Source organism: Myodes glareolus, chromosome 8, assembly GCF_982192425.1.
Source record: "Myodes glareolus chromosome 8, mMyoGla1.1, whole genome shotgun sequence".
Classification (NCBI taxonomy): Eukaryota; Metazoa; Chordata; class Mammalia; order Rodentia; family Cricetidae; genus Myodes; species Myodes glareolus.
The window spans coordinates 106,361,510-106,377,398 of NC_142033.1; the positions used below are offsets into that span (position 1 = coordinate 106,361,510).

The window sequence follows — 15,889 nt, forward strand, 5'->3', positions numbered from 1 at the left end:
CAAACAGAACACACATACTACACACACACACACACCGCATACATTCACCACACAAACACACAATATAAACACACACCATACACACCACAAACACACTGCACACACATACTACAGATACACCATACAAACACACTGTATACACACATACTACATACTTCTCACACACATCTCACACACACATTACATACACACACACACCATACACACACCATATACACACCACAAACACACTGCACACACATACCATGGATACACTACACACACACACCACACCATAAACACACCACACACACACACATACCATACACACACTACATATACATGCACCACACACACACACCACATACACACTACACACACACCAACACACCATAAACACACCACACACTGTACACACACCATGCACACACTATATACAAACAACACACCCAACACATACGCCACACACACACAATGGGAGATTCCACGGTATGAAAACTTTCCCACTGCCCAATGAGAACCACAGATCCAATAAAATCTCCTTCAAAAATGCCTATGAAAATCTTCAAAGATCTACCAAAAAAAACACACAAATGATATAGAAAAAGAAAATTCCCTAGACAAACTTATCTAGACCAAAAAAACAAAACAACTTGTGATCCTCCTGCCTCTGCCTCCTTCAACAAATCTTACCAGAGAAGAAACCATAAACAGAAAATATTGTATGAAAACATATCTTCAATAAAAGAAAAAAATCAGCAATAAAAAACCCACGCCAAACTGGAAGCATTATAGACTATTCTCCAGTGATATCATGTCAAAACCGTGTGATATTGAAATAAATTTACAATCATCGACCAATGAAGGAGAATGAAGCGCTTAAACTGTGCCCTGGCTTCTCCAGACAGCTGTGCACTTTTGCTGGGAATATGAGTCAGTAGAGAACATGGAAAGCCTTGTGGAGGTTCCTTCCAAGAACAGAGTTAGTACATGTGTCCACCAGTCCTGACACTAAGAATGTGTATTAGTAACGTTTCTTGTTGATGTCTCAACATAGCTGACAAAAAGCACTTTAAACAAAGAAGGGGGTGATGATGAACAGTCAATGGAGTCCATCCACTGTGGCACTTGGAGGCGAGGGAACCTTGAGATACTGTAAGAGGATCAGGATGAACCTGGTCACAGTGTATCTGCCCTCACCAAGCACAGAGATGTCATTCCTGGTTCTCAGCTTGTCAGCTTGTCTTCTTTTTGCTCTCATTGAACATAGATATTTTTAATACAGTGTATTTTGACTATGCTTCTCCTCTCCCAACTGGTCCCATATCCTTCTCACTCCCCCACCCACACAAATCTATAGCTACCCTTTCTTCATGTCTCTGTGTAGGATACAAAGAGGCACCCAGAAACATAATAAAAATAAAACTAGATAAATAAAAAACAATCCAGAATAACACAGAAACACAATCCAAAACAGAAGCAAAAGAACCGTAAACTTTAAGAAATGCATATTGACACAGAGGTAAGCACATTTTTTTTCACATGCAAAAATCACATAAAGACACAAAACCAAACCAAAAATAAAATAAAAACAAAAAACAGGAAAATAAAAAAGCAAAAACATTATATGTGTGTGTGTGTGTATACATATGTGTGTGTGTGCGCGCGCGCACACGCACGCGTGTGCATGTGGACATATACTAAGGACCTGTATGGTTAAAACCAAGAAATTAACAAAGAGCCCTGATAAAGCATTATGGGTAAAAAGACTCCAAATTGCCACTGAGTTCATTTTGTGTTGGCTATCTACTGGTGGGCACTGGGTCTGGCCTTAAGACTGGTCTGTATATGCAGTGAGACTCAGTTAAAGGGAACTAATTTTCCCATTTGTTAAGGGTTATTGTTTGGAGATAGTTCCTGGGCTAATGATGCGGCCTTAGGTCTACTTTCCCTCTCATCATGGGGCCACATCTGGCCCAGCCCTGTGCAAATCCTGTGCATACTACCCCAGGCTCTGTGACTTTGCACCGTCCAGCTGTCATTTGTTTCCTTAGTGTCCTTCACCCCTTCTGCCTCCTCCACAGGTTTCCCTGAGCCCTGACAGAGGGGAATTGATGGAGACATCCCTTTCAGGATGGTCTCTCCACAGCTTGTCCAGCAGCAGGTTTCTGTATTTATTTGTATCTACTGTAGTACAAACCTCCTCTGCTGCTGACTGAGCATGACACTGAGCTGAGGAGATCAGAATGCTATTAGGAGTCCATTGTATTGTAATGTCACTTCAGCAGAATGGTAGTATTTTGTTTTCCTTAAGGTCTCTGACCTGTCTAGTCTCAGATTCTTGGCCGCACAAGCAGTGTCAGGCATAGGTTGCATTTCATGAAGTGGACGTTAAATTCAATCAGATATTGGTTGGTTACTCCCAAAAGCTTTGTGCCTCTACTGTGCTAGCACATCTTGCAGGGAACTCACCGTTGTATATCTAAGGTGTTGTAGCTGGATTAATGTTTACCTTTCTCCTTTGGAAGTGTGTAGAGTAACTTTGAGTATCATGAACACTGTGCAGTAGGGATGAATGCTTTACACAGCACCAGATCAACTTCTCCATGTTTAATGATTTGTGTAGGTGTTTTCTTCAACAATAGGCCCAGAGTTCCTATGGGTTCCCTTTGACCAAGACTTAGATGTGACTTCATTTGGTTATGAGAGATGTTTAGTTGGAGTTTTTTTTCCCTATTACCCCATTACTTGACCATTCCATTTAGATCGCCTTTGCATGAGTTTTAGAAAGCTTCTGCTGGACTAGGTTCCCATAGGACCCCTCAGATGACCCTTAGTTTTTGTTGGCCTCATCAAGTTCCTTCCTTCACTGACCTCCTTCCTCTTCCTCCCTCTTTGGTCTTATTGTTCCAGTCCCCCACCCACAACATCTATCCATAACTATCTATTCTTTCTGCCTTTCCTAAGATAATCCAACCTTCCACTACCCCTGACACACCAGTTGCTAACTCTATACCTAACATCTAGTTATGTGAATTGTAGCCTGCTTACCGACTTAACAGCTAGCGTTCATGTATAAGTGAATGTACAGACTATTGTCATTCTGGATCTAGGTTGCCTTACTCAAGATGATTTTTTCCAACTCCGTTCATTTATCTGAGAATTTCATGATTTCACTTTTTAAACAGCTAAAGTAATATTCTATTGTATAAATGTATCACATTTCCTCATCAGTTCTTCCATTGATGGCCATCTAGGCTGTCTCTAATTTCTGGCTATTATGAATAAAGCAGAAATAAGCAAAGGTGAGCTGTTGTCTCTGTAGTAAGATGTAGAGTCCTTTGGGTATATTCCTAAACGTGATATTGTTCAGCCTTGAGATAGATCAGTTTCCATCTTCCTGAGGAACCCGATTGCCATCATGGTGACAAACGTAATGTTTGCACTCCCCCAGCAATGCATGTCTCCTCCTCCACACCTTTCATCATTATCTGTCATCCTTTATTTGTCCTTGGCCATTCTAACTGGTGTAAGGAAAAATCTCAAAGTAATTTTGATTTTCATTTCCCTGAAGACTAAGGAGATGAATATTTCTTTAAGTACATCTCAGTTATTTGTGTTTGATTTCTTCTTTAGTCCTCTAACCCCTGGGGTGGTGCAACCCACCTTCAGGTTGCCTCTTGCCTTCTCAATAAAACCCCTCTGGAAACTCCTTCACAGATAGGTTCATGAGTGTTTCCCCTGCATTATCTAAATCTAATCAAGCTGAAAATTAAGATTAACCATCCCAGAAAGCATGCTAAGAAAATGAAATCCTTATGTCAAAGAGCTTTCCTCCCTCTTTTGTTCCTTGAAAGCCTGTCAAAGAAGCCCATGCGAGTATCCTGGTATTCATAAACAAACCAATAAAGAAAATCTGGGACAAACACACAATGCAAACTTTTAATCTTTTCAGTGAGTAAAGTTTTACTTTTTACTCATTTGGGAAGACAGGGTAAGAGCAGTTTGATGAACCTCGAACAGAACAGCTTGAGATTTTTCTTTCTACATAAATATGCTATGCTAAACATTGAATGCATTTGTGTGTTGGACAATTCTACTGTTGTAAATCATTCACTAATTATTTTGCCTTCTAATACTTCTGTAGTAATTAAAGTTGTGGCAAGAAAGGAATGGTTTTGTAATTGGCTTGCCGTCATTCTGTTGGGGAATCAGATCTGAGTCAACAAATATCATTATACCATTTCATATTTAAAGGAAAGATATACTTTTATGGTGACCTTGATTGAATTTTGAATTGTGACCTTTTTATTCAAATTAAAAATGGTACAATTCTTCCAAAAATTACAATAAGTGAAGTTTTTCCAGGTCCAAAATAAAATTCTATGAAATATAATAACAAACTTGTTTATTAAGTCATAAAACATGAAAGTGAACAAGAATATATTTCTGAAAATTTGTATTATGGGAGCAGCAGATACCCTTGAAATGATGATGTTTCAACACACTTTTTATAAAGACAGAAAGATTTGTTTTCATCTCTGCATGGATATTGCAGTGAGAAATCACTCAGCTTTGGGTCTGCCTTGCCAAAGCCTGGCAGACAGCAGGGATAACAGGTTAGCAGGTGTGACGATGATAATTAAAGATATTAATGGTATTTGGATGCATTTCATGACTCCTGTTAACTTTTATAGCCCAACTTGTCCTGGATGAGACATAATTCTAAAGCAAGAGTTGCCTCAAAGCTTCCATCCTCATCAAGCATAAAGAAGAGCCTTTCTTCCATGCTTTGCTCACAGCAAACACTTGGTATTCTTGTCTCTGAAAACCATTATCGAAGTCAATACCAGGAATACTTATTTCTGCAGGGAAGTTAAATCCTGCTGGGATTCTAAGCCAGTGATCTCAAAATGCTAATATTTTAAAATATTCTGAATATATTTGAGTTTCATATTCTCGTATGGCTGTGTGGAGTATTTAACGAATTACAGGCCTGATATTGAAATCTATTTCAGTATATTCCTAATAAATGTGATTTTTAGAAATGCAAGCATACTGAATGTATCGATACATGAAGGTTTGGCATCAGAATAGATTATGTATGTATCTAAGATTGCTTCAACTATTTCACAATTTAAAGTTTTTGCTACCAACAAAATACTTATGTATAGAACTAGCTATGAAATTCATCTATCAGAAAGCATGCCCTGGTTCTGCAGATATACAAATTTTCAATAGTGTCATTCCATTGTGGGTAATTATTTTGGATCACCAAAGGTCTTGAATTCCCCACATAATGGGACAGTGATTGTGATTAGTGGTATTTCCTTGACATAAGCATCTCCATAGTTTAAATTTACCTGGAGAATTAATGATTGAAACAATAGGCCGGGTAGTTCTTAAGCATTTTCTGTTTTATATCAGACGGTTCGGCTTGAGTTTTCAGTAACAGATGGAGCTGTTATGTTCATGGATTCTCTAAGAGCAGGGCACTTACTGGTGACATAAGGCTCCAGCAGCTCTTTACAGAAAGCAAAGATCATGAGTCAGGTGCTATTAGTCTTCTAGAAAGTAGTACAGCTGTTTCAGCTCTTGAAGACAACCGAGACTCCGTCTGGAATCATTCTTATACCTCTCTACCTATACTTATACCGCAGATGCCAGCTTCATCCCATCTCTCTGCAACCTGCTATTCTGTTCTTGCTAATCATTTTAACATGTCTTTTGACTTCCCACACCCAAAATGGTGGTCAACAACATCTTCTACCCACGTGAGCTACAGAACAGCTGGTTCTCTCTGGGTGCCTTAGCTGAAACACCACAGAAACGACAATAGATGCTTCTATCATTTAGAGTCAAAATCTGGGGTAACTTTTACTGGGTTGTGGATTTCTCATGCTTGCTACCTGGGAAATAGTCCTAATGGAAGCCACCATGAAAGGATGGATGTAGATGGTAAAACTGAATGCTGGCCTTTTGCTTCTCTTCAAAAGAACCAAAATTATTTAATTCCCTATATTTGGAGTTATATCAACTACTGTGATCTTTACCACCTTGATTAAATTTTTGATATCAGTAGCCCCAATTTAATCAGTTCCATAATTAGTTGAAAAGAAATGTAGATTGGTTGGTATTAAAAAGAACATGAATATAGTTCACTAATATAAAATTATGTCTTTGAAAAATTACACAAGCTTTAATATAATAAACAACATATATGTAATAAATTGAATAAAGATCTAGAGAAAAAAGATCTAGGAAATTAAGGTTTTGGTTAATGAAAACTAATCCTTTCTTTTTCAATGGTTTTATTAAAACTGTAATAATTTCAGGATACCTCAAAATGATATAACGTAAAAAAGAACATGGTAATATATCAAGAAGGTGTATCCATACTATTCTATTTATTTTTCAGATTAATTTTTTGAAGACTGAAGTGGAAAGAAAGAACAAAATGATCCGTGACCTACAGAATGAGGTAATTTTCACATTACAGGAAATTGTACACTAATCAAAGAATACACAAAGAAAATGTACATAGACTTTTAACCAGAAGTTTGGAGAATTTGAATGCTCAGTTGAGCTGCAGTAACATAACAACGGAGAACAAAAGTGTTGCAAAGAATTACTATCTCTCAGCTGCAATGAACTTAGGAAGTAGAAAGAATTTCATTCCATTGATTTTTATTTTTCAAGATAATTGGAAACTACTTCTAGGTTTGAATATTCAATCTGATTTTTAATTTATCATTCTCTACATGCAGAGAAGCCCCTGTTAAAGTTTATCATCTGAGGTTTCTAACTGTCCTAAAATGATAAGAAATGATGTATGTGGATATTTACTTTTGGAACAAGCAGCTTTAAGTTTCTTTAAAGCAGTCTATAAATGAAGTAAACAACAAAAGAACTAAATGTCAATGAACATTGTTGTAGAGAAAATTCTAGTAAAATAAAAAGAAAACCCACTTCAGTTCAACTCTTTAAATATGTGGCTGTAAATCTCTCTAAGGCAATCATTCCATCTTCTTGCCTCAGTAAACACAGTGCTGTAGAGGGGATAAGGTATTTATTTCATAATGTAATGGAGTGCTTCGGGTCACTATTTTTAATGGATTCCTGCACTGCTCGTAGATGAATAGGTGGTAAGTTTTGCCACACATACACCCTGAGCACAAGATGCACTCGGGATACTTTAGTAATATCTCCTCACAACGTTCTAACCTTATTTCTCGTGACTTGCCGTTCCTGGGATGACTTTTGACCAGCCCATTATCATGCATTACTCTGACAAGCATTTATGCCGTATTATGAATCATCCACATGAGTCCCTAGAGCTAGTGGGGACAGTGCAGGTCAGCATGGCAGAACTTTGCTGCCTCAGAGAATTGGAGGCAAGATGTCAGAAATAAAATCAGTGTAGCTCTGGTCTGTCTGAAGGTTTGGGACCATGATCCCTGCCAGTTTCCTCCTAGCATTTCCGGAGTTAGGGTAGTACCACTCCCTGATCAGGAGGAGTACCACTCCAGTTCATGCTTGTGGCTTCATGGGGTCTCTCTTCCTTGTCTAAAGGTGTTATGTATAAGAGTCCATTACTGAGTTGTAGTACCCACTATACCATGTCATGACATTGTCTTATTGTGACTGCGTGTGCAAAACTCCTAGCTGTCAATCAGTTCACATTCTGAGTTTCTAAGTGGATGTGAATAGGAGATTGGTAGTCTCCAAAACATTCTAGAAGTTTTGGTCTCTGGTGTATTAACAAAAGTACCTTAGCAACTTTTAATAGGCAAGGATCAGAAGTATTGAGTGTAAGTCTGCATGTCTTCGGAAAGGAATAAAGAATTCAAACTTTAGGGTGTTCACCCACCACAGAAAACAATGCTTTATTTCTTATAGTGAAAATGATTGTTAGTTACATATTCATGTGAAGAAAGGGGTTAATTTTGGTGGTTTGTTGTTGCTGGGGGCAATTTCAAGCAAGCTAACTTCAAAGTAAACGTTTTACTGTCTGAATCAAGGCTGGAAGTGTCTGTTAGAAGAGGCTTTACAGTAAAGCTTATGTGATTGAAATGGCCAAAGTGTAATACACAGAAAAATAAATATTCAAATGGCCTATGTTATATATGACTATAGAAAAGAGCTTTCCATTTGTCAAAGGAATTTTGACTCGGCATTTCAGAGGTAATCCTCACTCATTGTAGAGATACTCGCTCTTTCAGTCTGCCTTGACACCCCCTTATTTCATGTTGTGAGCAACTAATTCCACTACGTAAATTATTACTGAAAACACTGGTGAACTACTTACATTTGTGAAAGTTTAGAATCGGTCAAATTGGGAGTTCATCTAAGTTCACAGCCATATCGGCACTATTTTTTTCTCTTACCTGATGGAGGATTATGCCTGTAATTCTTCACAGAAAAGTAAATGTGAATTTTGGTTTTGTGTCATTTGTTAAAGTCACTCTGCCATTCATCTACTTTGAATTGTTGGCATTTTAGAACATGTGAAAACAATACACATTAGACATTGGAAACTTGTTAAAACGCCAACAATGGTAAGCAATTACAATCATCATTGTTATTAGATTGTGAGGTAATTAACTCATTAATCTGTATGCTTTGCATAAGTATTTTCTTAGTAATGGTATAAGCAATCAAAACCCCATGAATAAAAATACCAAAGTATTTTTACAATTTTTACAAATACAAAGGATTTGTCTTCTATCCTGTATTCACAGACATCATAGATATCCTCATAGTCTCTCTACTGGTGTAGGAGGCCTTCTGTGTTTGTGTTACTTTCATTGGTTATTAAAGAAAACTGCCTTGGCCTAGTTGATAGGGCAGAACTCAGGTAGGCGGGGAAGACAGACCAGAATTCTGAGAAGAAGGGCAGTGTGACAGACGCCATGAATTTCTGGTCTGAGACGCTGGACGCTGGTTAGACTCATGACGGTAAGACACAGTCAATTGGTGATACAGATTATTAGACATAGGTTAAACTAAAATGTGAGAGTTAGCCAATAAGAGGCTAGAGATAATGGGTCAGGCAGTAATTTAATTAATATAATTTCTGTGTGGTTATTTCGGGACTAAGCTAGCCGGGCGGCAGGACGCAACTGGCTCCTTCATACTACACTCTACAGAGTAAACAGAAGTACCAACCATTAACTTCACACACACTCCCTCATAGGAACAGGGAATAGTGATAATTTACTTGGTTTCTTTTAGCAGACATTTCCAGAGAAGATTCTAAATTACTGGCATGCCTACAAAATCATTATAGCCAGGGAAATAGGAAGTTTAGTTAGCCATATCTTCTTCACACTTCTGTCCTTAGATTGTGTAGGCTTTATTCAACTTAAATCAAATAGATTTCTTTTAAGAAAGGAGGGTTCATTAGAGAAGAAGAGAAGATACCAGAGCAACAAAAGAAAATCTATCTTGGAACACATTGATATTTCTGTTACCTCCTGAGTTCCAAACTCTTTCCTATGGTAAGATCCAGACCATAGAGGGTAAATCACAGTTTAATAAATTGTGATGCCCAAGGCAAGCAGTATAGACTGAAGTACTGTGTCTTTCCCAGCGTTGTTTCCTCATCGAGATTTTCTCCTCATTCTAAATATGTTAGGAGTCTGCAATCTTCCTGTTGTGCGTATCTTTCAAGTATTTATCATCTCCACATCAATGGTGGCAGAAAACATCTTCTGACCTAACACAAAACAATCAATCCCCTCCACCTCTGTTTCTTGAGAGAGATGGAGAGCTGCTTTCATTTCAGTCTGCCTGGTTTTATGACTCCCTGAACCTTGTTTCCTATCTCCCCAGCTCTATGTACCCCAGAACCAGCATCATCTCTGCTCTATGGATTCATATCGCTTTTGAGTATCAGCTTGGCATGGTTTCCGCCTCTTAGTAGAACTTTACTCAGTCATCACTCAAACACATGGACTAAACACAGGAGAGTAAAGAAGTTACAAATTATTAGAGATTTAAGAAAATGATATTTATGAGAAATTCCACTCCAGAAAACCTAAGAAACTAAAAGGAGTGCTTCTCCCATGACAGGACAGATGAATGAACCCCATGTGTGAAACAGAGGAAGAAGATAAAACATAGAAATACAGTACCCATAGTGGAAACCAGATTCCCTCAGAGGTCATTATTTCATTGTCATAAAAACAATTCCTCTGTACTATACCTAAATAAAATATCCATGAGCCTCCCATTTAAGACCATTTGTAGCCTCATAAAATTAATCCATAAAGGAAATCTTCACATCTTACTCTTTGACTCTTCCTAGCATTTAATCTTTCTAGATTGGATTATGTAGCCACTAATCTACCAATCATTCGCACTCTGCACTTTCCAGTAGTAAAGGGCGTAGTGCATAAAATCTGCCTATTAGTATATAGTAAGTGTGTAGTGCAGTTATGTTAACAATAAAAATATTGATTGTTTTTTAAATTACAAGAATGAAGACTAACTTTTCAGTATTATATCCTCCATGAATTTTCTTGACCATGTGAGACTTCTGATCAATGTTTGCTGAGTAAAAATAAATAATCCATTTGCAAACAAGTCAAGACTACGATGGGTACACCCACAGAAACAGTCTGCCTGAGCTAATGGGAGCTCACCAACTCCAGCCAAGCAGGGAAGAAACCAGCAGAGGATAAAACTAGTCCCTCTGAATGTGGGTGACAGTTGTATGGCTGGGGCAGACTGCGGGGCCACTGGTAGTGGCAACGGGATTTATCCCTACTGCTTGTGCTGGCTTTTGGGGAACTTACTGTCTTTGGGTGGATACCAGCCTAGATATAGTAGGGAGGGCCTTGGACCTTCCCCAGAGTAATGTGCCTTACCCTCTCTGAGGAGTGGATGTGGGATTTGGGGGAAGGTAGGTGGAGGGAATGGGAGGAGGGGAGGGATTGGGAACTGGGATTGGTATGTAAAATAAAAAAGATAGTTTGTTTTAATAAAATAAAATAAAAATAAAGTTATAAATAAATAAATAACTATTCCTTAACTAGACTGTATTTTTTGCAATTTGAGTAATATCACATAATAATGAGACTATGAAATTATGAGGATTATTTCTTTTCATATTTTCCATATGCATATATCTTGCATAAAAATGCACATACAAATCAATAAATAATAAAATACATTTCAAATATATAGAGTGTCTCTAAATCATGAATAATCAGCAAGGCACATGCTACTTAGTGCTGCTAAAAGGTACACCTGGTTTGTTTTTTTCTTTAGCAAAGAGAGACAGATTTTACATCGGTTACTGATGTACTTCGTTGGAAAAACAAAAAATAAAAAAATAGAAGTAAGGGATGGAAGAGAGGGAAGTAGGAAATAATCAGGGAAAGATGAAAAAAAGTTTATGTGAATTGATATCCAAAAAAGAGGATTTCTTTAAAGGTTTATTTTTGTTTGTATGTGTGTGTCTGTGTGGTGTGTGTGTGTATCTAGTGTGTATGTGTGCATGTAAGCATGTGGTATGTGTGTATTGATGTTTGTGTGCATGTGTGAGTGTTTCTGTGTATGTGTGTGCCATGTGTGCATGTGTGAACATGTGGTATGTGTGTATGGGTATATGTGTATGTGTGTATGTGTGTGTGTGTGTGTGTGTGTGTGTGTGCATGTTTGTGTGGGTGTGTTCGTGTATGTGTGACATAAATAAAGGTGTCCATGGAGGCCAGAAGAAGGTTTCAGATGCCTTGAAGCTGAAGTTACAGGTGGTTGTGAGCCACTCACTGAATTCAGACCCACTGCAAGCAAGATAGATTGTCTACTAAGTCACATCTCTAAGCCAGAAGAGAATTTTGCCAACATTAGTGATATAGTTACTTTCACCTGTAAATTTTACTAGTAATATAAGGAATTTGGATTTTAAAATCCTGATGATTTTTTACATTTCAGCTGTCAGAGTCAGTAATTTTAGACATTTAGTTTATAGAAACAAGAACATGTAACTCAGTGGGTGACCCCTGAGTGGCAAATAATCTCTGTGTGAATCCACTGAAATGACCTTAGGTGTGCTAAGCAGTTGCCTGGCTTACTTTAAATTGTCTTTTTATTTACCTGGAGCACTTATGTATAGTTAAGAAATGTTTCTTTTTCTTTGTACTTTCATAAAATTGCTGTCAAGGTTTCCTGCCATGTACTTAGTACGTGTCTTAGAAAGGTGGACAATCTGCAGCTATCAATGTCATCAACCAATCTACTTTCATAGTTTTATCATTTAACATATACTTATGGCACTAAAATATTAATTATTTTTTACAAATCTGTACAGGTTTCTGATTTATCTTCAGTTAGTACACAATATGGAGATTTTTAAAATAATTACTTAAAATTATACACTCTATGTTCCTTCTTCAAGATATTGTGAACTATCAGTATTTGGAAGGGGAAAAGTGCCTGAACTTAGGAGTAGGAAGACATAGTAGTTCTATCTACTTATCATCTGTCTGTCTGTCCATCTACCTTTCTACATCTGTCTTCAATCTATGTAACATTTCTCACCACCTGCCATCCTAATAGTTTATACTCTAATATATCTATTTCAGTTTTAGTAATTAAATGTTATTTAAACATAGACACTAATGCCAGTCACACAGTTCTTTTGAGAGTAAAATTGTACAGTTATAAGGACAGCTACCATTGTTCCCTTCCCTTTCCTTTCCTCATTAATGTAAAATGTGATTGCATGGATTTCTACATATGAACAATTATGTTAGCACCTATACACTCTTCAATTAAAACTTCCTTAATAATACACACATTTGCCTAAAACGTGTCCCAAAATTGTATGCCACAGTTAGCTTTAAAAATATATTCATGTAAAAATAAATTCATGTAATAATTAAGAATTTTAAGATGGTGAGATTATACTGGATGACACTAAGAGTGACTCAAATCACTCACAAATGTATTTATAATAAAGAAACAGAAGGCCTGTAAGATAACTGTAGATAAAAGGACCTTCATGCTTGATGGCTTGAGTTCTATCTGTGGACCCACAATGTTGAGAGGGAAGAACCCCTCTAAAGAGTTGTTTCTTGACCTACACAAGTGAACCAAGGTGTGTGAACACCCCTGCACATACACAAATACAAAATGAGCAGGACAGGATAGAAGAGAGAGTGTGAGAGAGGAGAAAGAGAGTGAGAGAGGAGAGAGTGAGAGATGAGGCAGAAGAAGAGAGAGAGAGAGAGAGAGAGAGAGAGAGAGAGAGAGAGAGAGAGAGAGATCTGACTCGTGCACAGGGTAGAGGCAATATGAAGAGGAAAAAAGAGAGACTGGGAGATTGGAAGACAGAAAAACTTCAGCTAGAGCCAAGGACTGCCAACAGCACAAAAAGGCAAGGGGCAAGTCTACCTGGGGAAGCTCTGGAGGAAATTCACCACTTGGAAGAGGCAAAGGATAGATTCATTCTGGGATCTCTGGAGGGATCTTAAACTCTATGATTTTGCCCAAATGATTTCTGAATTTTGTTTTGTTTTTTTCTAGGACCACAGAATGCATTTCTATTGTTACCCTACTGTCTAGGTTGCTATTGCATTGCTGTAAAAAAGGCACCATGACCAAAGCAACTGTTATTTAGAGAGAGAGAGAGAGAGAGAGAGAGAGAGAGAGAGAGAGAGAGAGAGGAAGGGAGGGAGGGAGAATGCACTTATTTGGGGATTGCTTATAGTTGCTTAGTTCATTATCACCTTGGCAGAAAGCATGGAAAACTGAAGGCAGATATGGTCCTGGAGACGTAGCTGGAAGTTATACTCATATCCAGAGGGTACAGAAAGAAAGAGCTAGGCACTGAGCCTGGTTGGGGCTTTTGAAACTCCAGTTGGTACCAGGAAGCTGAGTATTCATGTAATAGCCTGATCATGATTCTTGTTGCAGAATGTGGACTTTGGGATTCTGGATTAAGAAAGCAGTTGAATTTTTTTAAAGGGGTCTTAATGAGCCATATTAGTGGGAACATGGAAGACAGTGTTGCTGGGAGCAATGTAGATAATGATGGCCCAGCTCAAGATGTTGCAGAGGACAGGACTAGTAAGTGGCCTAGAGAGCATCCCTGTGAAATGTAGGCTTTCTCTTTTGGTCCTACAAATCTGTCTGAGGCTAAATTGAAGAGTTTTGGATTAATAGTTTTGTCAGAGATTTCAATGCAGCCTGGTATTGACTGTGTGATACCATTATTAGTGGTCACTCGTACAAATATCTAGAATGAAAAGGAGCAAGCTGAGCACAAATAAAAAAAATGCAAATTGTACATTTGGAGAAGATAGGGAGCATAAGGAAATGTAAAGAACTAAGTTCAGTGCTCAAGAAGATAAAAAGTTTAAAGAAAAGCCTGATGCTAAATAGAATAAAAGGATTGGTAACTTCAGGGCAAGACCCCATTCACTTAAACTTGCAACTTGTGAAAAGGAATTAAGGGAAAGTGAAAATGGATTAAAGAAAGACATATGCAGTGGAGGATACCATAGAAAACGGAAAGCTGGAGAAAATGTATTTGAATGAGGGGGTCATGTTCCAGCCCCAGCAAGCAGAAGAACCTGATATATTGGGCTTCATGGTTCTGGCTTTAGAGTCAGTAATACAAGACTGTGGATATAAAAACTAAAGAAAGCTCCTGAGGCCAGGTATGTGTCAGTGATGACCCTACATAGGGGCTCAGAGAAGGGAAGCCTGGATTTTGTTGGAAACTCCAAGATGTTGGAGATGCCCAAGCCTTTGGAGACCTGCCAAGGAAAGCTGTTAACAAGTGGAACCAGCCCAAGAAAAAGAAGTGTGTTGTATTGTAGTCAACAGAGCTGAAAGGAGTTGGCTATCTGAACAGCATTTTGCCATCAGATATAGAGATGCAGAGTTTGGAGTTTGGTCCCCTGGTTTTCAGTCTAGTTTTAGTCCAGTATTTACTTGTTAAACTCTCTTTCCTCCCTTTTAGAATGGTAATTCACTTTCTGCATCATTGTATGTTGGAAGTATTTGTAATCTGAATTTTTATTTTTATTTTAAAAGGGGTTACAATTAAGATTGTCTTAAATCTCAGAAGAGATTTGAACTTTTAGTTTTATTTGTTCATTTGTTGTTTTTGTTTTGTTTCATTCCTTAACATAATTTCTTAATTGAATCTTTGGGAATTTTACATCATCCACCCCAATTCTACTCACCTCCCAGTCCCTTCATATCCTCCTCTTACCCCTGCAGCCTCCACCCAAAATAAAACTTTGAAAAATCAAAGCAAAATAAGCAAACAAAGAGAAAAAGAAATTAAAAAGAAACAAAACAAAAAAATTAAGAACCTATTTGCTCTTCCATCTTTCCTGACTCTCCAACAACTCTTCATTTGTACTGGCTCTGGGTGAGCGAGAACTAACTCTAATGGCATGGACAAAGAGGAGCTCCACCCCTTGCCTGAAAAGGACAGCCCCAGTGGCCTGAACTTACCAGCCTAACTAACATCCATGCCCACAGCCAGGCCTGGGGTTGGTGACACTAACATCTGTCCCTTCTAGGACCTGCTGTGGCTCATGAAGGGACTGGTCCTGTGGAATGACAACCTCAAGATCTTGATGACTCTGGATCTCCATGACTTGCAGTGGCCACAGGATATTTGAAAGGAGTTTCATTGAGGATCCAGTGATGATAGGGTACCAGACACCAGAGGCCCTGAACCAGACTAATGACTCACTGCAATACAATGAACATTTTCAAGTAAAGTTTATTGGACAAAAGGGCATATGTGACATATGCAGCTCCTAATGCTGTCAGGACAAACTGACTTTTAAGCAATGTTGAGACTAAAGCAGACTATGGAGACTTTTGAAGTTGTACTGAGTGTGTTTTTGCATTAAGACATGGCTACAAGCCTGTGGGGTCC

General features: G+C 38.1%; 1 protein-coding gene across 1 annotated transcript in view; it reads left to right on the forward strand.

Annotated features, from left to right (window-relative positions):
- LOC125396627 (leucine zipper protein 2-like) overlaps positions 1 to 15,889 on the forward strand; it is a 342,670-nt gene that overhangs the window by 171,203 nt on the left and 155,578 nt on the right. The window contains exon 5 of the mRNA XM_048428631.3: positions 6,398 to 6,460. Coding sequence (XP_048284588.1) covers positions 6,398 to 6,460 — 63 coding nt within the window. The remainder of the gene's footprint in view (positions 1 to 6,397; positions 6,461 to 15,889) is intronic.